At 39.5% G+C, this 22,809-nt stretch overlaps 2 protein-coding genes across 14 annotated transcripts in view; one reads left to right on the top strand and one right to left on the bottom strand.

Annotated features, from left to right (window-relative positions):
* Positions 1 to 5,386, top strand: part of FANCC (FA complementation group C) — an 81,898-nt gene extending 76,512 nt beyond the window's left edge. For all 4 annotated transcript variants that reach the window (XM_068667230.1, XM_068667228.1, XM_068667229.1 and 1 more), the window contains 2 exons: positions 527 to 727; positions 2,588 to 5,386. In XM_068667230.1, the coding sequence (XP_068523331.1) occupies positions 527 to 727; positions 2,588 to 2,725 (339 nt within the window). In that variant the 3' untranslated portion in view covers positions 2,726 to 5,386. The remainder of the gene's footprint in view (positions 1 to 526; positions 728 to 2,587) is intronic.
* A 10,275-nt stretch (positions 5,387 to 15,661) lies between these two features.
* AOPEP (aminopeptidase O (putative)) overlaps positions 15,662 to 22,809 on the bottom strand; it is a 199,733-nt gene continuing 192,585 nt past the window's right edge. For 8 of the 10 annotated variants that reach the window (XM_068666251.1, XM_068666254.1, XM_068666257.1 and 5 more), the window contains 3 exons: positions 22,458 to 22,544; positions 19,489 to 19,633; positions 15,662 to 16,489 (listed from right to left, as the gene is read on the bottom strand). In XM_068666251.1, the coding sequence (XP_068522352.1) occupies positions 19,493 to 19,633; positions 22,458 to 22,544 (228 nt within the window). In that variant the 3' untranslated portion in view covers positions 15,662 to 16,489; positions 19,489 to 19,492. Of the gene's footprint in view, positions 19,325 to 19,488; positions 19,634 to 22,453; positions 22,545 to 22,809 lie in introns of those variants that run through there. The other 2 variants (XM_068666252.1, XR_011091064.1) reach the window with 2 other exon arrangements.

Raw genomic sequence — 22,809 nt, 5'->3', positions numbered from 1 at the left:
TAAAAATGAGTTTTTATTGGCTAACTCTAAAGGTAAAAACATAAATTGCAAACAACACAGGAAGAAGGAAAGAACTGCATTCTTACCAGAACATTTTATCAGTTGAGGTCAGGTTGCATGGGGATTTGACTGGTTTGTACCAGCAATACTGAAATAAGCCCTTGAGGAGTCTCTATTCTTTTTCCCACAATGCAAAAACCTGACCATGTTCTACTGAGGGACTTTCTCTATTTCCTATTATTATTAAAGGTCAAATCCTGGCTTGATGCCCTGCCCGCTTAGTTTGCAAGATTAAAGAAAGTTAACAAATCCTTTCTGCTCACCTTTGTATGTGTGAATCAGTATAAAAGAAATGTGTACTGCCCTTCCTTTCCTGTTCTCCCTGCCTAAATGCTGACTCTTTTCATGTTTGGGTAGTTTCTGCCAAGCATTCAGTGTCCTGTTAGTGAATAAATCCATAGGAAAAATACCATAGGTGACCTTTACTCTCTTTTGATCCTGCATCCTTTGGAATTGTTCCTTACAGGCAGAAGCTCGAGCAGTCTACAACCATCTAATGATGCTCTTCAACGCTACTACCCTTTCTGTCAGAGATCTGCAGGCAGCTGTAAACAGTATAACAGATACAGAGCAATGTTATACCCAGCATCTTACAACACACCTTCTTACCAACTTTTTACTATTTTCTTCTGGTGGACATATGATTGCCCAGGAATTTATTTCCCATGTAAGTGTTGTTTTGTTTTTGTACCTCCCCCCCCCCTTTTTTTTTTTCCAGTTTAAGTAAAATATATTTTTCTTACTATTTGGATTTACATTAGATCCTCTTAAGAAAGAAGCTACGTAACAGAGAATTAAAGGAGATTGTGACTACAACAACTATAGCTAACCTGCTATTTATCTATTTCAACTGAAGTCAAAGTATTTTCCTTCTTGATACATCTTGATAAGATCCCACTGAAAAAATTGCTGTATTGACTGCAGAAGCACTCCAAGTAGTAGCTTGCAACTAAGGGATACCTACAGTTAATTTACAGCTGGCATATTGTGTAAACATCTTGCTGTAAATTTTGCTGTTTGCTTTCCCCAGCTGCAAATCACTACTTTAATTATCCAGCTGCTGCAGAGGTGCTGGAATTGTCTTCTCTCTGTTTTCTTTTAAGTGAAACAAGTACTAAGTGTCAGCATTGATAAGGCAGATGCTTGGTACTTTAACAAATCCAGAGAAAGGTTTAAGAACTGAGAGAGAAAAAAAAAGAATGAAGACCCAAGAGAGTGCCACTTAGGGTGTGAAAAAAAGATGGAGAAAAATGGAGTGAAATGCTGCATGTTTGCTACAATATCTTGCTAATTTTGTTGAGAGCTTTCAGTGATACTGGTGTGAACTGTAAAATGTGTTTGTGTCTCTCAAGATTTTTCTCAAAAAGTACAAGCTTCCTGTACAAGCAGGTACTGTGTGGTTTTAGCACTTTGAAAATTTTTCCTTCCAGCTGCAGAGTGCCCTTCCATTCTGTGTAGGTTATATGTTTTATATGATCAGTGTGATTCTGTGACAGGAGGAACTGGAAAACTATTTTGGCGGTTATTCCTTCTGAATGGCTAAAGAGGCATAACATTTATCTGTTTAAGGAGAGCTGAGATATTTCTAACATTTTAGATATAGGTTCAGAAATGAACAACTTCTGCCCAGCATAGGACCGTAATATTATACATGTAAAACAAAGGGGATTGTTTGTAGATTTACAATCTGCTGCCTTCAGCTTTTCTCTTTTGAGGACTGTTGAGCAGTGGTGCTGTAGTAGGCCAACATGCTGCTGTGAAACTGACTGAAAGGGACTTCTTATTTCTTCATAGAAAGTAACATAAAACGACTTTTAAAACTCCGAGTATTCAATTTCCAGTGCAGGGAGGTCATGAGCTGTTATAGGCCAGAGCATGTCGGTCTGATTTGTTTTGATTGCATCTGTGTAATCATTGATTTATAACTAGGCTTTCCAAGTGATTTGAAAAGGTCTGAAACAATATATGGAAGGCAAAATGGTACAGAACCAAACTGGGATGCATGGCAGTTGTTTTGGCTAGCATAGTAAATTTTGGGATTAGCACAACAGATAGGTGGCAGAAAGTCTGTCCTGGTCTGCCGGAATTCCTCCTTAGAGTTTTTTCCTGGCACTTAGTCTTTGGGGAAGGGATTTCTTTTTACGTTTTGAAACATTAAAGAATTGAATTGCATTCCCAAGTCCATTAATATATTTTCAATTGGTTTCTAAGAAGATAATTTCCAAATTGTTGTACTGTCTGTCTTTTTGCGTTTCCTTTAAAAACTTTTTGGCCTATTTATTTTTTTCACTTAAATTTGAGAGAACATTAGAAATCTCAAAGATGATCAGTTCCTCCAAGGTGTGTGAAAACAGGCTGGTTAAGCAGAAGAGAAGTTTCTTTGAATTCAGCGTTTATTATCAGAGCATCTCACACGTTTAGGTATCTGAGGGACAGATCTGTGGTTATGTTGCTAATATCAAATAGAGAATAGCTTGCACCTAATAACTTAATTGCATTATTTCCCATCTTCCCTATTTTCCTTCAGATTACTGAGACAACGGATAAAAGCAAGGAAGTTCGTAGCCTTCTTATCCGTACTGCATACAGAATTAACCAAAATGGAGAAGAAAACCAGAAGACTGTGAAGCTGGTGAATGAACTTCTTCAAAAACTTAACGTTTAAAGTTTAGGTTTTTAATGTCATCTCCTTATCAAGCCAACAAATCAGGTCTTTAATCAGATGTCAGGCTTCCATGAACATCCTGCATTGCTAGTTAGCAAGGTTAGAAGAAAAATCTGTCTTAGCATTCTGACTTAAGGATAGCCCATAACTTTTTCTTCCCTCATATATTTGAAAATGTATTTGTTTTGAAATGTAGCCTATTAGAACATAAGAGGAAGTGTGAAAGATGGTTGAAAACTTTGTTCTCATCTCTCCTTGTTTTACAAGAGACCAATGTCATTTAAAGCAGCTTACTCATCTTGTTGTTTATCTGGCTGTGGATCAATTTTTCTCCCAAATTACTCATGGTTTTATAAGCAAATTGTATCCAATTGTTTGGTTGGTAAGTTGTTCCTAAAACGTTTTGTTCTACAATTCTGCTTTTATAAGAGTAGTGATGATCTCAAGTGAGAGTTAATGATTCATGGTGAATGCACTCCATGTTCTCAGGAAATCAACAGTGTTTCCTGAACTCTTTAATTCTTTTTGAAAACATTTCCAAAATAAAACTCCTCTCAGATCTGGTAAGTGATTAATTAATAGTACTGCAGCTTTCACAGGACAGTGTTCTCTCCAATGTGCTATAGCAAGAGCTAGTCTCTGTCAACAGATGCTGCAGATAGAAGGTTTTGCTCAGTAAAGCCTATTTTCAGTGTGTGAAGACTGATGCCATTGTGCTATTGTTTATTTAAGAAATCTTTTTTTTTTTTCCATAGAGATAAAATAGGGCAAGCACAACATAAGTGTAAGGAAACTTTATAGTTAAAAGGCCAAATTTCCTAAAGAAAGCATATGGTCACACCTCATCTCCTTCCTTTTTTGTGTCCAGAGGTACAGTTTGTTTGCTTACTTCTATCTTTGTGTCATTTGTTCGATGAGGAGAATGTCGACAGGGAACAATGCTTTAGTGTTTTACACTTAGGAAAGTACTTATCCCAAGAAGTGAACATGTTTCTAGCTTATCTAGACAAGTAAGAATGGAGAAGTAATGGTAGAGCACCTTAAAACATTTCAGTCATGTCTTCTCATATATTACCTATCTATCTTTAATGTCAACACTTACGCTGTGTTCAAAGATACGCATTGGAAAATTATTCTTGCATATAAAATTGGAGCTACATATCTTAAATTACTACAGCGTTATGGGTGTAGCATTTGTTTTGAGCAAGGGAGAAGAAAAACAAAGTTCTTAGTATCCCTTGGCTGCAAGAAGCGGAAGAATATTCTGTAACTGTTCTTACAATTTTGTTCCCAGTGAGTCATATCAGACTAAATTACAGAAGTGACGTGTCTTCTGGGTGAGTTTATTAATATGGTTGTAATATTTGACTCCAGCATATGAAGAAATAATAAATATTTAATATATGTCTGTGAAGAACACTGCTCTTTCTCTTTTTGGATTACAAATATTTCTGAATAAAAAAATAAAAAAGAGGTGTGTTGCAGTTTTTTGGTTGTTGGTACACATATCTAGAAAAGCAAAATCAAGCAACCGAGTTTTCTATTCCTTGAATAACTAAAAGATATAATTAAACTAAACTGTTTGTTTCTTGACCAGAAACCAATGTATCTATCCAGTGGAAATAGATGTATGCAGTACTCTCTTACATTAACAAATACTCTAAAATTGGTTTCCAAGGGAAGAACCACATTCTTAGATGTGAGATTCTTTGTTTTTTCTGAAATTCTCTCCATATTAAAACTACTTGCAATTTAACCTACTTAAAAGAAGAATTAGCAGAGAGTTGCAATGTGTGATTCTTGCAGATTTGTGAAGTGTAATACTATGGGTATCATAGTTACCTGTTGATTTCATTTGCTGGATACGAATTTTTTACCATCTTTTCACAGTGCAGTATTATTTTTTTTTATTATTATTTTACTACTAGCAAAATATATGGCAATTCTTGTTAACTTTCTTAAACAAAATCAATATCCTGTTAAATAGTGAGAAGTCAATTCAAGCAGGAAGGAAATGTGCAGAAAGAACAAAATGAGCACTGAAAAGGTATATTCTTGTTTTACAGTGTTTCACTTAGGAAGAAGTACTGCATGATTTAAATATTACAAGGAGGATTTGCTGGTTTCAGGAGACTTTATAGAAAAACAGCCATTTGATGCTATCTTTGACTTTAAAAAGAGACATCTGTACTGGTGTTCTTTTTGCTTAATTTAGCATAGCTGTTATAAAACTTCGGTGTTTCTTTTTCCTTGCACTTTCACAGTGCTTGAATTATGATCTAACATTGATATAAGCCATGATTTTGTGGGATGTCGAAGCTACTTCTGTTAGTTTGCCAGTGGAAGTCAAAAAAGTATGTATTTGGTAGGTCTGAGTAATGAAAGATTTCTTGTATGGTGGCTCCATCCGCCTAATATGCATCTTCTCCTCTGTAATCCCTGCTTTCTGGAAAAGTTCTTTGGAGCCTCCGGGGCTGTACTTTTATGCAGAACCAGCCAAGAAGCCCTGAAATCAGGGCCTGAAGTAGCTTGTTCCCTTCCTTCCAATCTCCATGTCACCACACACCCTAATCCTTGATATTACACTGAACAGAGAGCTTTTCAAGATGTTTCTGCATTGAGTAAGAATACAGTCAGTAAATTTGACATTTTTGTTGGTGATCTTTATTTCCAGTCTAAGACTGATAACTTATAGCCTTTGGTATACTGCAGGCTGTCCACCCAGCACGGGACTGGTGGGTTTCTGTGTATTTTCTTCAAAAAAAAGATGTTGCTGTGGTTCTCTTCAACCAGGATCTTAGCGCAGTGCATGTACAAAGCACAATATGTTTTATTTTGTGACGTATGCTAGGAACAAGCATACCAGGTATTGCAATTTAGCTGACCAACAGTAACATGTTTGTCTGTTATTATTGGGTTATTACTGGGATTTGTAATCTGGTTTCTGTACCTGTGACATTTTAAGTGCAAAGAGGTGTTACAGAAGGTCAGATTGAAGATGCAAGCGAGTGAATATTACATGTAGTTTTGGCAAGTTAGAGTCCATGACGTGATATTGTGTGTTTGGCTTTCTTCTGTTTTTGGGGAATACAATCCAAAAAAAAAACCTGAAGTATCATGCAAGTTTATTATGAAAAGTCTAGCAAAAATGACTAGCAACTATTAAACCAAACACTAAAAAACAAAACACCACCACCACTGCCAAAATTTAACACATGTATTTCCTGTATTATCCAGTGGCAGAATAAAATGCTAATGTTGTGTAAGAGTGAATAATGTTGTGCTAATTAAAACGTAATTTGTATTGTGATGTAAGATGAGTGTAGAAAGGTGGGAAATTCTGACACCGAACTGCAGCTCCTAGACCCAAGTTTGAGAAGTCAAAACCTACAAAGTTATACAAGGGGACCTTCACCACAACACTGTGTTTTTAATCTTTTTTTTTTTTTTTTTTTTTTTAATTTTCCTACAGTCTTCAAAGTCTTTTCTTGTAGTCTTTCCTATAGTCAATGCATGTTTTGTGAGGCAGAAAAAAAATATTTATACCACTGTAGCTAAATTATCTGGTGTGAGAGGTGCCCCTCTAGCACTTAATTCACAGCAGTATTCACATGTGGGGCTGTTTAAGTCCACCTACCTCTCTGGCAAGTTCTTCTTACTTGTGATCAATGTTTTCCTTCACATGCTTGTCTGGACCTTAAAAGATCTGCTGATGGTGGCCGTTTTGGTTGCTGCCTTAGCAGAGAGTAGTTTATTCTGGGAACTCGCAGTTAGGTGGTCTGTTTGCTGGCGGATGCCAAGGAAGGAGTTTCCCGTGCTTGCCTTGGCCATCTTCCTTTAACCAGCTGCCTGGCTGCTGGAAGGAAACAAACCCCACCAGCCCCTCACCATGGCTTAAGTGTACTTGTGGTGACTGGGTCCTGATAATGGCCAAGATCCAAGTGGGGATAGCACTGAATTGCCATCAGACACTGGAACAAAAAACCCGAAACGTCAGCTGGCTGTAACTGAGTTCTAGCAATACAGGCAGTGGGCACAGATTGCGCCTTTGTATTTTGTACTCCTGCACATGTGTGAAGGAAGAGAGGGTGAGAAGGAAGGAAAAAAGTAGCTTGCTAAAACCCAGTTGCAGAAATTTGTCTGTGACTTTTATATTCAGTTTAACTGTAGTACTCATAGGATTAGGAAATAACAATTCCATATAAGACAATTAACCTGAACATCAGCAAGTTGCAGAAAAAAAATCCAACAACATTATGTCTTTAATAGCTCTGTGCACTTAACTGACTTCCCAGCTTCTCAATAAATGTTGCTACTTCAAAAATGTGCTTCGTAACTCGTCTGTGTTATATTAGATATAGACTCATTTCATAAAAATGCAGCCCCTTTGAAACAATGCTCCTCTCTTTTATATTGCTTTGAATAAAAATATCCATTTAGACCATGAACTCTTGCATATTCATATTTCCATCCTCAACACAGTTTTACATGTTCTTGGCCATAACAATTGGCTGCACTAAGTTACCCGTGTTCTGAATTGTGCTGTGCTTGAGATTTCCCATGTGTATGTGCCCAGCCAACCTGTGTGTACGGCTTACCCACTCCTTGCTGTTTTATGCCTTAGTTTGTGGGTTTATTTGGAGCATCCCAAAACAGATGTGTTCAGCATGTCACTTACATGCTACTGGTAAAGGTTCCCCTGATTTTTATTTTTTTGTTGTTGTCGTCATTGCTTTGTTTTATTCCAAACAGAATTGTAATGGCATGACAGCACACGTTTTCCATCTGTATTATCTTTCCTGGTAGAGACTACCAGAAAAGATAATGTTTAACTGTTCTTAATCTTGTGTTTGTGCTTCACTCCTATATCAGCTCCAGAAGTCTGTGAATACAGAGAGAAAATACGCTCTCATAATCCGTGTATGAGGAGCAAGGCCTTGCAATTTGGTATGGAATTAATTCTTAAAACAAAAATTACTGATACGTGACTTAACTCAGGCATTGTCTGTGAGTTCCCAGAAGACCAAATTGTTGCCATCTTTTCTGGAGGCAGGACAAAAATATAAACTTTGTTACCACAGACCAACAAATTCATTTTTGAAATACATTGCAAACAACAGTGTTACATTTCAGCTTTTCTTTCTGGTGGGTTTGCTTCTTTGCTAAAACACAAGCCAGCAGTGCTGAGCTGTATACTGTGTATCATGCTTTTAGGGCCAGGCAGAATAGCTATCCTTGCTTACTCTGTTTAACCCACGGGAGCATGCTGAGCAAATAGCCAGCACAAACGTTGTGATACAGCTATAACAACCCCTTTGGAAAAACATTTCTGTTGGAATTTCAAGGTTTCAGATGATGGCTTTTCATTATCTGTCATCATAGCTCTTCTGATCTCAATTTCTTTTCAACAATTTTGCTTCCACTTGCTGTACTGGCAGGGAGCGAGCTCTCAGACTCAGGTACTCTCTAGGCACAAGCATTGCCTTCTCTTTCCCTTTACACCCTCTTCTCCCTGTCTGCCCAGGATCCAAAACAAACGCGGGTGTCGCCCATGACAGGTTACTAGGTAAATGTGAATCAAACAACCCAAACTGACCATTTTTTCCTAGGCCAAGCTAGGGAGTAGTGTGAATCATTCAGCGTACCCAGTCAGATGCATGTCTCTGTCCCTCGTGTGTCCCTGTGTATGTGGTGCCAGCTCTGCTCCCAGCCACTAACCTAATATGAATTTTAGCATGTTAATTACTGTTAATGCACATGTATAAAGTCATTTTCACAGACTGCTCTATGTTCTGCCTTTCCAGCAGCTGAGCAGGGGACCAAAGTGTATCTGCTGCCTCTTCTTGGTGGATGGGCAGGTTGTACAAATAGTATATCCAACAGTTTAAATGCAGTGATGTATTTTTAAGGTGGAATACTGCAAAATTATGCAGATGTCATAGAATGAAGTTGAAGGTCACATAAGACTACATGTAAGCCAAACATCTACCAATGTCTATCACATGCATACTTGTAACCACGCATCAGTCTCTATGTTAGCTCTTCCCTGCCCTGATTTCTTCAAACTTTACAATCATAACAACCCTTTCAGATGTATATGATACTGAAGCAGAAGAGAGTTTGGTATTATATGAATTCCCTCTTCCCTCTGTTTCCAAAACCAGGCATTTGAGCAGCCCTGTAAATGCCTGCCATTTATACAGTGACTCTGTTTCAACAAAGTTTGTCAAAATCTGTCGCAGAGTGTGGCAATCGAAGTGTATATAAATAAAATAGGGAAAGGACTGCCATGTGCTGTGCTGTTGTGGTTCCAGTTCATAATTTTTCCGTCCATTCATGTTTCTTTCATGAATATGAAGCATTGTTTAGCTGTGATTCTTAAGATGTTTGCAGAGTGGGCTCTTCTTCCCTGGATGCCCTGGGAGCAGTGGGTGCTCACCACCTCTAAAACATGCCAGCAACCCATATCCTTACCAGCTGTGCTTCAGGATATAGAGAGGAATAATTTTGTTTCTTGCCCATTATAAACATGTGGTTGTGGTGTGGGAAGCTCTTAGTGCCAAGACATAAGTTATAATACTAAATGCACATGAAGTGCCAGCATTGACATTTTCTCTTTGGGGTAGAGCAATTGGTTTTCTCAGCATCACATTTTCCCCATAGCTGATGCTGCCATTTCTGGATGAGAATCAGCTGGCTTAAGACTTAGGTCTTACCATTTTCCTCATATGACTGCTTCCAAATTCCCACTCCTTCCTCTCAGATCTCAAGTGGGAAACGTGCACTCCTGTGACTTGATGGAAGAAAGGAGAAGTGTGTGCTAAGGAAGCTGTGCAGTTGTGTGTAGAAACTAGGAAAATCCAGTAGACAGGCTTCCTTATTTTTTTGCATAATGCGGACAGCCCTGTGAGGTGTTCTGACTCCTCACGTATGTTTAAAAAAAAAAAAGAAAAAAAAAAAAAAAAAAAAAAAAGAGCATTATATGGTAGGGTTTTTGTTTGTTTGTTTGTTTTTTGTCTACAAGAAGATGGAGACAACTCGACTAAAATTGGGAGCTTATTAAACAGCCTTTTTGTAGTCAGAAGGAGTGGGAGGTGACAATGAGTTAGGGTGTGAGGAGCAATCCCAGGTATGAACGCAGATTGAGCGATGACTGAACAGAGAGCAGGTGGAGAAGGACCTGGGGGTGTTGGTTGATGAGAAGCTCAACGTGAGCTGGCTGTGTGTGCTTCCAGCCCAGAAAGCCAACCGCATCCTGGGCTGCACCAAAAGCAGCATGGCCAGCAGGGTGAGGGAGGTGATTGTGCCCCTCTGCTCTGCTCTCGTGAGACCCCACCTGGAGCCCTGCATTCAGCTCTGGGGCCCCCAGCACAAGAAGGACATGGACCTGTTAGAGCAGGCCCGGAGGAGGGCCATCAGAGGGCTGGAGCACCTCTCCTGTGAAGACAGGCTGAGGGAGTTGGGGTTGTTCAGCCTGGAGAAGAGGAGGCTCCTGAAAAACCTCACTGCAGCCTTCTAGTAACTAAAGGGGGCCTACAGGAAAGTGGGGAGGGACTCCTTGTCAGAGGGTGGAGTGATAGGACAAGGAGTAATGGCTTTAAGCTAAAAGAGGGTAGACTTAGATTAGAAACAAGGAGGCAATTCATTACATTGGGAGTGGTTAGGCACTGCAACATGTTGCTCAGAGAAGCTGTGGATGCCCCATCCCTGGAGGTGCTCAAGGCCAGCCTGGATGGGGCTTTGGGCAGCCTGGGCTGGTGAGAGGTGTCCCTGCACATGGCAGGGGGGTGGAACTGAGTGGTCTTTAAGGTCTCTTCCAACCCAAACCGTTTGATGGTTCTGCCGCAGGTAGTTTCAGTACAAGTGGTGGCAATGAGAAAATCTCAATGACAGTACGGCAGAGCAGTCCTGCAGTACTACAGAAGTGCAGAACAGAGTTCTAAATGAACAACGATGCCATGACTGTAAGGAGGAGGCATAAGGAAAGTAGAACGAGGGAGGAGGGGAGTACGATTTTATATCACAGAACAAGAAAACGGAGAATTATTTTTCCAATGTAAAATCAAATAGGAATAAAGTTTGATTGGTCAAACTTGGAAGTTAAAACAGGTGAGTTTTAGGAACATCAAGAGAAACAGAATGGAGTGAGATGGATGCTGATGTAGTATATGTTTCAGTTTTGTTGTGGTTGCAAGAGTTTACTGCAAAGGAGGTACAGTTGTGAAGCAGAAAATTGTCACTACCAAATATATATATAAATACATATAATATATAAAGAAAGAATGGATGATACTGTGTGATGTAACATTGGGTAGTATAATACAAAAACAAAACAACAAAAAACAGAAAATGGGGACCTTTTTCTGTCTATTAGAGCGACAGAGCTGAAGGCTGCAGTGGGGCACAGGAGGGCAGCAGTGGTGCTGTCCCCAGCCCAGAGGCGCAAGCAACAGCAGCTGTGGAAAGGCAGCAGCCGTGGACACGAGTTCTGCCGGGGTGAGGAGCGAATACAAAATGGTGGTGAGCTGAAAATCTTCTGCTTTCTGATGTATAAATTATCACGATAAAGCACCTATTCACACGACTTCAGTTTCTGATGCCTTTAAATAACATGAGAGATGCCAGGTCTTCTGGCAGCTAGAAGCAGCAGGAATGAAGACCTTAATTTTGTGCAGCAGATATGAGGTCAGCTTTAGTCACAGTAGATGGATAAACGCAGTTCATCTCCCAGATACGGTGCAAATTTCTCAATTTCCTTATGCACTTACATATTTCACCAGCATAAAATTGTCAGTCTGCCAGCAAGATTGCTCCTTAGAATAATTCTTCCGATATAATGTGGTTGTGGAAACAGCAGGCCATATCCACATTAGTGGATACATGTGCTTCATTATTTATGCGTTCCCAAACTCTGTTTAGTTATGGTGAAATTCTAGATGATTCAGGCTCCCTTTTTTGTTTGCTTCCTTGGCTTTTCTTGCAATCAGTTCTTTATTTTTTGGACTACTAGTCTGGGCATCTAAGTCTGGGGCCAAGGACAAAATTACGCTTAACCTATTTATGTGTCTGTTAAAAATTACGTGTTTTAAGGAGACAAAATCTCATGGTTACTGGCAATTATAGTGCAAAGGCAAGTATACTACAGTTTAAATATTAATTCATTTTTTTAGATATTAAGACTCAGTGTCCTGGAACAGTGTGTACAGTGAATTAAAGAGCAAGGGTTTGTGCTCAGAATGTGGGTTTATGTCACGTTAGTCTTACTGTCGAAGCACATTATTACATTAAGGGAGTGCTTTGCTCAGAGGAAAATACCATTAAGTTACAGAAGTAAAATGTGAATGTTCCCAGAAAATCCACATACGGCTCTTCCCAACTTTGAAACTGTGCATATGGAAACACAGGCTCGTGAAAGCATGGAAATCCCTCCCTCTTTTAGCACAGAAGCCGAGGCAGCAGTGCTAGGCAGTAGGAAAAGCTGTCTCACGACACCTGGCTGTGTCTGCACCTGAGCCTTGCACCGGTGCCGTGCCCTCCTCTGCCCGCCGCAGGCATCCCCTGGGTCTGCAGGACAGAAGGACAGCACCTGCAGCCCAGTCCTCAGAGGTGGGGCTGTACTCAGGTACTTCTTAAAGCTTGCCAAGATGCTTTATGGAAGGAATTCATCGGGACTTGTAAAGCCTTGGGCCCATGAGGACAGAGAAATGTAACAGCTGGGCAGGTCTGGGAGCACTGAGCTGCAGCGGCAGTGGGGAAAGAGACATGGGGGGAAACGGGGAGAAAGAAGCAAGGAAAGCTGGATGAAAATGTGGCGACTTTTAAAGTAAAGCACAGTGTGCAAGGGGGAAGAGGGTGTCTGCTAAAGGGTGATGTGCTACCAGGAAAAGTTATAAAACAACAAACAAACAAAAACAAAATCACCAGCACGTCTCTGCAGCAACATAGCTGCTGGTTCATTCAAAGATCATTCAAAGATGCACTGGTTTCCCCCCACATTCTTATAAATAAATAAATAAACAAACAAATATATATATATATATATATATATATATATATTTTATATATATATATATATAAAAGAAATAACACAAACAAACAAAAAAACAACATTCCATGATAGAACTTTCCTGAACACTCATTCACACTTCGTTCAGCTTTGGAGATAAACTGGCTGGCTACATTACGTGTTATGACGACCTCGCTCTATGGATTATTTTGGTGTTATGCTTTTCCATATATCCCCTTAATCTTGGTGCTAACCGAGGAGGGATTTCCAGACTCCGAAATCTTTTTGCCCCTCTGTGTGGCACAGAACAATTTGTTGCTCCTTCCTGGCGCATCCTTTGTTTTCAATGCCCAACATTCCGTGTGGGCAGCAGAGCTCGGGGTTAAAATCTCTCTCATTAGTGAAGGGGTATTTTGTGTCTGTCAGGCTGCCCAGCTGCACATACTTGTAGCTGTAACATCATCAGGGCTGTGCTGGTCACCGTAACCCTTCCCTGCTGCAGCGTAGGATCGGTGGCAGCGGTCCATTGCTGGCTCCTCCTGCCTGAAGCCCTGGCTGTTTTCTCAAGCTGCCCACTTGCTCAGGCTGCTTTTCTGGCTAGACCTGCTTCCAGGCTAGACCTGTTTCCTTCCCCGTTATGTGAGAGGAACATGCAATATGGTACAGTTAATTCCCCCTTAAAGAAGAAAGCGCAGAGCCAAAGCAGCTGCAAACACATCCCAGCAAAGCTGAAGACAAAACAAAGCAGAGGAACTGCTGTCAGCAAATTGGTATGTTTTTAAACCGTGTTTGTAACAGAAAGCATATGATCAGGAATGCATCTCGTCTGAGAGGGACGAGTTATCTAGCTCACAGCCTCGTTACTGCCTGGCTTTACTCTAAACAAGTGACCCGCAAGAAAATAGATGGCAGTCCTTGCCTAACTGTACGGACTGACACAGTTTTCACTTAATCTGAGATTCATTTTTACAGTTTAAAGCTATGTCCTGAAAACATAATCAGCTAGATCCTAACCAGCTGCTGACCTGATGAAATAGGTGGGACACAGTCCAGACTTCTGAACAGGGACTTCTAATGCGATCCAACATAAAACTATCAGCGTGCTTTGCAAGGCTGAGCTCGGGGTGGGGAAATGCTTGTGGGTGCCCCATCCCTGGAGGTGTTCAAGGCCAGGCTGGATGGGGTTTGGGCAGCCTGGGCTGGTGGGAGGTGTCCCTGCCCATGGCGGGGGCTGGAACTGGGTGATCCATGAGGTCCCTTACAACCCAAAGCACTCTGCCGTGCTTTCATTCTCTGATGACTGTGTAACAAAAGTAGGAGGAAAAGTAAGCAGGGCAATAATGCACCTGCATGATTGCTTGTGCTTGTCATAGCCACGCACACTGGTGTGTGATGTCCAACAGCGTTAAAGTCTTAGCGTTCACCTCCAAAGAGACAGATTCAATGATGTTGTGACATTTCTGCCACTTTAACCAAATGCCTGATTAACGAAAATACTGTTTTAAAGAATAACATGGTAATTTCACTGGATTTTAGTGTGTTGACTGTGAAAGCTGTTAGAGTTAGGGCCTGACAGCACTTCCATTAATGGTTTTAATTTGTCACAATGTTTGGATTTTTTTGTTTTTTGGCTTACCTTTGTTTACTGTATAACTAGTATCCACAAAGTTTTCCTCTAAGGAAGTTAATATGGGAACCCCCGCATTGCGGGAATGTTGATTAAAAAAAAACAGTACTACACTTTCTGCTTATATATATTTATATAAATATATAGATAAAATTTTTGCTAGGCTTTAAGAGCTTAAATAATTAAGAGGCATTTTGCGTATTTCACTCCCAAGACTTTCTACATGATTCACCAAGATATGACACCAGTGCTAACGCTTCTATCAGTTTGACGAAGCCACTCTTTCATATATTGAATAGTCTCCTTTGTTCTCTTTTTTTATGATGAGTTTTAGTGATAATATCTATTTGAAACTACCCTCAGCTTCCTTCTTAATCTGGAGCCTCATTCTTCTTAGGAATGCTTGGATTAGCAACAAAAGGTCACAGAGCCCCAGTTACAGAACCAGGGCTGTCAGTACTGCCGTCTGTGGGCTACGTGGTGATGGAGTTTTATTTGCCATTCATTTCCGAGCACGAAGTTGTTGTGAGGAACATCAACGTTCACATGAATGCTCTCATTAATACTGTTTAAACAAACTGCAACAGCCATGGTAAACATCTAAACCACTACTGTCCTCAATGAAAAAAAAAATAACAAAAAGGTAAGAAAAATAATTGTTCCAAGGAAGAAAAAACTTGGTGATATGTGCAATGTGTGGAATGTCTTATTTGCAATGCAATTTTACCAACAGTGGCTTACAACACATTTACTTGACACGTCTTGTGTAGAAACTTTATTCAGCTTTGTGTTCTTTCCCTTACACAGGGGAAAGTCAAAAAGGAAGTTGATTTTCTTTGCTGGCCTTTGCAGAAAAACCTTGTGAAAGGAAGCATAACTCTTTTATAAGAGAGTAGGATCCCTCAATAAACACATCTATGAGTGTAACTGCATTAGAAGTCACTGCAGTATCTCAGCAAGCACTTGGACAATTTCCAAACTCCTGATGCATGTGAAAGAAGCTGCTGACTGTCCCCTGATTCCAGTAACAACTCCCTGGGCCTGGAGAAGGGGAGGTCGGGAAATGAAGGGAGGTGAAGAGGAACGGGGCTCTTTGGAATTAAGTCACTGTTAAGGCAGTCTTTTAATAGACTCTGCATAGACCTTTAAAGAAAAGTAATTTCCACACTTAATTTTTCTTGTTGATATCCATTAATTTTCACTTTCAGCTTCTTCTGTCTTACTACAAAAGCAGAAAAGAGGTGATTTTTTTCTTAGGTTTATAAATGAACTTTGAACAGCTATGCAATGGAAAAACTACACATATTTGAAAAAATATTTATTTTTACAAGTATACAATGTAAAACAATAGTATACAAAGTAAATATATTCACAAATGCTTTTGTTTTAAAAGTCCCTCTCTGAAAGGCACATTTTAGATGTCTTGTGATCAGTGGAGCTGTACATCCCTAGAAAAGAAGAGCTGCATTTGATACATCACTAAAAAAAGGGGCAGCACAGAGGTACGGAAGAAAGTCCAGAAAATGAAAGGTACAGTTCTGGTAGAAGTCAACCTAAACAAGACAGAGACAAAATCCTGATCTTAATTTTTGCTTCAGAGTTCATCCAGTCACCAGATCGCTGGTTGGTCACTTTCCACAGATTATTCCATCTTCCAGTCAACTTCCCCACCCCAGCCATCCATCTGATTTTATATTAACTTTTTAATTCGTCATTGAAGTTACAAACAAAATTTTAAGCACAGCATACAGTGTTATCAAATTTCAGTAGTTCCTGTGTTTGGCCAAGTTACTGCAGTACATAAAATCATTCAAGTCAAGAGTCCTTGGGCCTCTGCAAACTGCACCAGTTGTACCACCAAGCAGCGAGGATAAGACCCCAGCTGCTGGTATTAAAAAACTACCTGGAGGCACACTGGAGTGTGTGTTGCTGGTCTTGTGCGTGTACATTTTTACCTGTTCTTGGTTACACTGAGCCTCTGGAAAACATAAATACTGAAAGGTAAATGTTTCTGTCAGCTGATTGTTTTAGCAGTCACATAATCCTTCCTTTGATGTCTTGGGTCAATGAAATCCTAGTACCACCGGGGTTTAGGAGGAGATATATTAAAAGAATTTCTCTGTGATCTTTCCTGCAATGGAAACAGCAGCAAAAGTTATTACTCTGTCACAATAAAGGGTTATCTGTGCATTCTTGATTGGCCCAGTCTTTCATATGAAGGTTTGTGTTGTGCTTTTTAAGCTTACTAGTAGAGCATAACCATGGTTACAAAGTTAACAAAGCTAAATTTATAACTGTATTTTTAAAAACACTGTTTCCCCTTGTATTTTCTGAGATAAGAAGCCTGGGTACCCAGAAGGGGGACCTCCTTAGAGCTACCACAACAACGTTTGGAGAAGACATGAAAGAGCCAAAGGACAAGCACCTCCCCCGGTTATTAGCAGGTTACTCTGAGCACAATGCTGGAGGTCAGTCACTGGAGCAACGCTGTGTGATGTTACACATATCCACATACCTTCTCGTCTTAAGCCAACAGTTCTCTAAACAGTACTGAGGTAGCTTGTCCACTTTAAGCGCATGGTGTTTAACGTCAGGACAGCGCAATGTATACTGATTTGGTTTTAGAGAGAAGACAGTAACAACATTTCTCAAAGGCTCCTAGAAAGGTACTTTATTTTATTTATTTATTTATTTATTTATTTTTGCTCTAGGGCTCGACTCCTGTTCCTGCTGAACTGAGCCAGTGTGTAAAATCAGAACTGATATCAGCTCAGTAGGCACCGGAGGACGGGTCCATCAACGCCTGGAACAACAGCAGCAGCCGTAAGTGGCAGCTCCAGTCGGAAACAACCACCTTCCTGCGAATGGTACACAACGCTAAGCTACAACTGCGGAGAAGTCACGAGAGCATCCGTTAAAGAAGAGCCTACAAAACAAAGCTTTATAGACAATTCCAGTTTAGCATCGCAAACATTTATTTCCTATGACCTTTAGAAAAGCTCAGCAACCAAGTTACTCTCGGGCAATACCCTTCTTTTGTAGTCAGGCTGAGAAATTTAGGAGCGATGTTTATTTTCAACTACAAAACAAGTCTATGGTCCTTCCTAAGCCCCTTTTGCTCGTTAGCCTCCACGTCCTGTATCTGCGCACAAGCACTTATTGTAACACTGCCCGCCAAGCAGCAATGTATCTCAGGCATCAAGTGCTCCCTGCCCCACGCAGGCTGACACTTAAGCGTCCTCATCTCACCTTCTCTTCAGGTGCAGAACTTAGCCACTGTGAACAAAGAGGGAAACAATCACTGTTCACCAATCAGCTAAGCTCTGCACCTCGCCAGAGAGGTCTCCGTCTGAGTACAACTATTTTTCAGATGAGGTTCTTCCGTGACGCGTCTGCTCCTTTCCTCTTTGGACTTTATTTTTTTTGCTTAACGGATGGAGAGGATGCCACAGGGTACACGTATCAGATAGTTACGGAGATTTTCAGAGTAGCAGCTGCGGTCATGGCTATGTGGTAATCCCTGGCAATGTGATTTTAATCTTAACTCACAAATCATCATGCCAGGAACCCAAACAGCCACAACACTACAAGAAAGCTGTGCAGTCACACAGTCACACTCCTAATGGCATCTTTAGATTTATTTTTTTGTAGTTTGCCATACATTTCTAGTCTAAAAGGTCAAACAGGCAATTCTACACTACTGCACATACATACTACATAATATTCCTGTGCTAGGTAGATACTTACCACCAGAAGTTGCAGAAATTTTTATTTTATTATTTAAGGATTATACGAAGACAGTTCCAAGCACGGAAGTATCAGAACGAACTGCATCTCCATCTTTCTCGTATCTACCAGATTGTAAAATATTGAACGTAACTCAAGTTTTCTGTGGGTTCCTGACAACTGGCAGCATGTAAGCAAATCTCTTAGCCCTACCCGTTTTAGAAGGCAACCCTCCTTTCCCAAGACTGCTATCCTGGCACTCTTAAGTCTCACCCATATTTCCCGTAAAGTTTCCCTGGCAGACACAGTGCTTGTCAATACAGAACAACCTTGATTTCATGGTATCTGCTATGTTTCATATAAATGAGGTAAATGCCATGAATTCAATTTGAACTTACTACCAAGTACAGGCTTGAATGGGAGAAAGTCAAGATTCCTGCTAGATACCAATTAGAAAATTATGATTTTGCTCGATTAGATGCCTTAATTTTGATACCACAAATCAATTGTAGAGTTAGGTGAACAGCCAAGGCAATCATCACTCTGTCAGATGAGTTAATTTACGAAGCAAAAATCTGAAGAATGCTGTACTGAAAGAGACGTTCATACCAATCCTAATTGGCTATGTGTTAAACATGCATGTACAAACACTGTGAGGTTACCTCGGGCTATTCAAATAGACTGAGAAATTGAGAATATCTTTGCAAGTGACCCATTTATAGCCTGCAGCAATCTTTATTTTGTGAACATTTCCTTCAATTTTGCTTTTTCTGTTGATTCCTCCCCGTTAATTTCAGAAACGAGCCAGATTATGTATGACATTAACCAGTTTCTTCATGTTAAGGCTGTTCTTACTTTATAACCATTCTTCAAAGACCTGACTATGCTTAATCTGCTTGAATTAACAAATTGTTCTCACATGATTCAGACTTGGTTGCAAGTGTACAACTTCACAATTCTGTTGTGGGATAAGATTCTTTTCAAAGTTTGTGCTACCTATCAAGTCAGCACACAGCTTTGTTAAGCAGCAATGCTTCTCACACAGTTGTGATTTTGTGTATGCTGTAGACAGAATTAAGAATACAGAACGGAAAACAACTGCAGGTGGAGCCTGGCCTTCCCTGGCCATTCTGACTTACAGTTGCCTCTTGTACAATCCATTACAAAGTTTACAACAACGCCCCTCCGTGCTCTCCAGCCAGTGCCTATGCATATCTAACTCACTGCTCCAGCAGCTGGGCTTAAAAACAAACAAACAAAAAAACAGAAAAACCAAGATAGTTCAAAAATTAACTCTTGTTTAAATAAGCTGCCACAAGCTCTGTGGTATGCCAAAGTTTACAGTGTTTAGTGAGTTTCTTTATAAGGCAAAATCAGGGTATTTAATTAAAAAAGAAAAATCACCTCTTCAGAACAACATCTCTGCCACCACTTTGGCGGAGGACACGTCCATTTGTTCTCGTGCTGCAGCAAAGCATTTGTATGCAAGTTCCTGTTGTTTGGCATCTTCATTCACCATTAATTCACCATAGAGATACACACCCATTGCCTGAAAGAGGAACACAACACACAGTCATCCTGTCACCAGTTGTGACTAGTTGAACGGTTTTTGTGTTGTTGACCTCCAAGTACCCACTTAATTCAAAAAAAAGAATGGAAAAAGCCTTATACTCAACAGCATACCTTTCCCCCCCAAAAAATGTAGTTTTCTTTGGCTCTCTGTAGCCTAAGATTGGCTATATGTTGTATTGAGTGTGTAAAAAAAGAACATTACTATAAGAAATGTACGTTGTGTTGTGACAAGCAAATGCTTTCTCACTCCATTTTTCTTGTCACTTTTGAAGTTGAAATCTGTTTTCTTTTATCCACTACCTGAAGTACTTCCAAATGCCCCTTAAGAAAACAGCTTGTCCTTCCTTCAACAGGATACACATTTTCTTTCCAGTTGGGATGTTTCCACATGCACTAATAAAGAGCAGAACAGCTGAAACACCCCACTCTGAAATCCCCGTCTGGCAATGCTGTATCTGGAAATCAATCACCTGTGGCCAGGTCTGTGTTTCAGAGTCTTTTCTTTAAGTCCAAGATGCAGCTTAACCTTTCTGTAAGAAGGCAGACTGTCCCTTAGTGCTCATTCTGGATAACTGAGTACCTGGGGGTAAGATCTGAGCCCCTTTGATGGCAGGTAGCGAAGCACTAGCTAACTTCATGGGAAACATATTTTTTTTTTCTGAAGATACAAGCTTTGCATCTTGTTATAGGAGTTCCATAAGTGTTAAGCTGCACTTATCAAAACACTGTATGTATGTTATTATTATATATATGCCATACATAATATGTATATATTATGTATGCAATATATGCCACATATATGAAATATTATTTATATACATAAGACGTGTGATATTATATATATATATATATGACGTAATTATTGTATTTGGCATATATTATATATATGCCACTTATGTATAATTATTAAACGTGGCATATGTTATATGTTATATATAATCGTTATATGTAGCATACATTATGCATATAATGACAAAACTTAGCAGCTTAGCAGATTAACTTGTACAGCTGCAAACTTAATGCTTGGACAGTTGCAGAAGAGGAAGAATATGGACAGCACTGAAAAAAAAACAATTCGTAATATAATTCCTCACAATTTCTAGTGTTGGCTGATAAGGTTAAAAATTAAGCTTCAACAAGAGGGGAAATTTATAGTTTAACAGTGATTGAAATTAAAGAAAAAGGTCCCAAACAGACAGAAATCTGACAGACACTGTGACAGTGCCCTAACCAGGGGCATTTCTTCTGCATTCACAGACCTCAGGTTTCCAGGATCTGCAGCTGCAGATCGCACCAGGAACGTTGCCTTGGAGCTGGGCTCCAGTTGCTTTCATAAAGAATTTCAAAATGTTGGAATTTTGTTCCAAATAGGAATTATCTTCTCTACCCACTATTAATAATTTTCCCCCAAACCTAAACATTAAAATGCAGTAAAAACACTGGGTTTTTGTAATCCTGGAAAGGATTAAACAATCACATTTACATTTTTCCCAGACTTTAAAGAAAAAAAAAGTCTTTCATGATCAGTAACGACATGCAACTACTCTGATTTGAGTTGTAATGATTCCAGAACCTGGTTGCGTTATAAACTGTTTCCACCACTGGAGTAAATGAAATGAAATATATTGAGGATTACATGAAAAAAAAAAAAATATTGCAGAAATTCTTTCCCTGCACTGCAGAAAACATTTGTTTTTGTTTGGCATTGTATCTGTTCTAAACGTAATGTAATTCAGTATGTTTGTATGAACGTCAGGATTTTTGTTTTGCCTTTCTGCTGGTAGACACCTGCATCATTCCATATGACAAAAATATGCACAATATATATAAATTCCTTGTTGTCATAAATGCTGTTGTTACATGCTACTTTTTTTTTTTTTTTAATTCAAACAAAGAGCTTGCCAGGAGGTCTTGAGACTGTTTATTGGTTGAGATATAAATAGGAGGTATACTCCAGAGCTGGAAGAAAGAGCCTAAGAGACTGCAGTAACTTTATTATGCTGTTGTGACAAAATGTATTTATTTGTCTGAAAGCAAAAAAAGCTCACAGGCTGTAAATGGCTTTGTTCACTGTCAACACGAAAGGAAAAGGCATGAGTATCTCTCTCACTGATTTTCATATACCTTGCAATGTTTTCTTTCTTTTTTTTTTCTCCCTATATTTTAAATATAGCTGTGATCCTAGGCAGTGAAGGTTGAATAAAAACAAATGGGAAGTGAAATCGAACAAGGCAGAGGTACAATTACAACTGCGATTTCGTAATAGCTTAGCCATAGTAAAGACACTTTATATAGCTGGCATTTTAAGACCTTCGAAATTGTCTCAAATCATTTTTTTAACAGTGCAGATGCATCCTTGGATGAATATCCTTGCGCTATGCTTCTCCTGTAAGACGATCTGTACATCGTCTTGAAAATGTCAGTCACTGTTTTGCACCAAACTCTTATCTATGTGGGTTAATATTCACAGATAGACTTGCCTTTGTCACCCTGCAAACTGAGGAAAATGTGTCTTAGCATTGGCAAGGATCATTGCTACATATGACTTGTATAAAATAGAAGCAGAAGAGAATATATCCTATTTTACCACTTTACAGGTGATTAGCATACTTAGGTGGGGCTGAGTATACCTAGGCAGATTCCTTAAATTGCACTATTCAAGGAAAGGGCATAAACTGAATACACATTCCACTTTTCAGCTGTCTCCAGCAAGAAAATATATTAATTTTCAGTTTCACATTAGGGTCTCAAAAAAATTTAAAACGTGATTATTTTGAAAATGCTAATAACATGTAACTGACCTGATCTTCTCTGAGAAATTTCTCAACATCTCCATATGCAGACACGTATTTGTGTTTAACAACAAGTTCACACCACCGATGACGAACCTTCGGGAAGAGGAAAAAAAAAGAAATAAATGAAATTGTATGTGTGTCTTTCTGGGCTTCAGAACCCCACAAGACCTGAAGAAAAACCTCTCATTCTAGAATAGTAAATTAATCCATATCCTGACACCAGTTTGCAGCATCTTTAGACTTAAGTTTGTCTGAATGTTATTATCCTTCCTTTATGTTTGCCTAAACATTACTTATTTTATAATGTTAGAAGTAGGGAATAGGGGCAAGAGACGCAGATGATAGCTAGAAATGCCCA

This window comes from Anas acuta, chromosome Z (assembly GCF_963932015.1).
Source record: "Anas acuta chromosome Z, bAnaAcu1.1, whole genome shotgun sequence".
NCBI lineage: Eukaryota > Metazoa > Chordata > Aves > Anseriformes > Anatidae > Anas > Anas acuta.
Note: the sequence above shows the minus strand (reverse complement) of the source record. Positions and strands in the feature narration are given on the sequence as shown.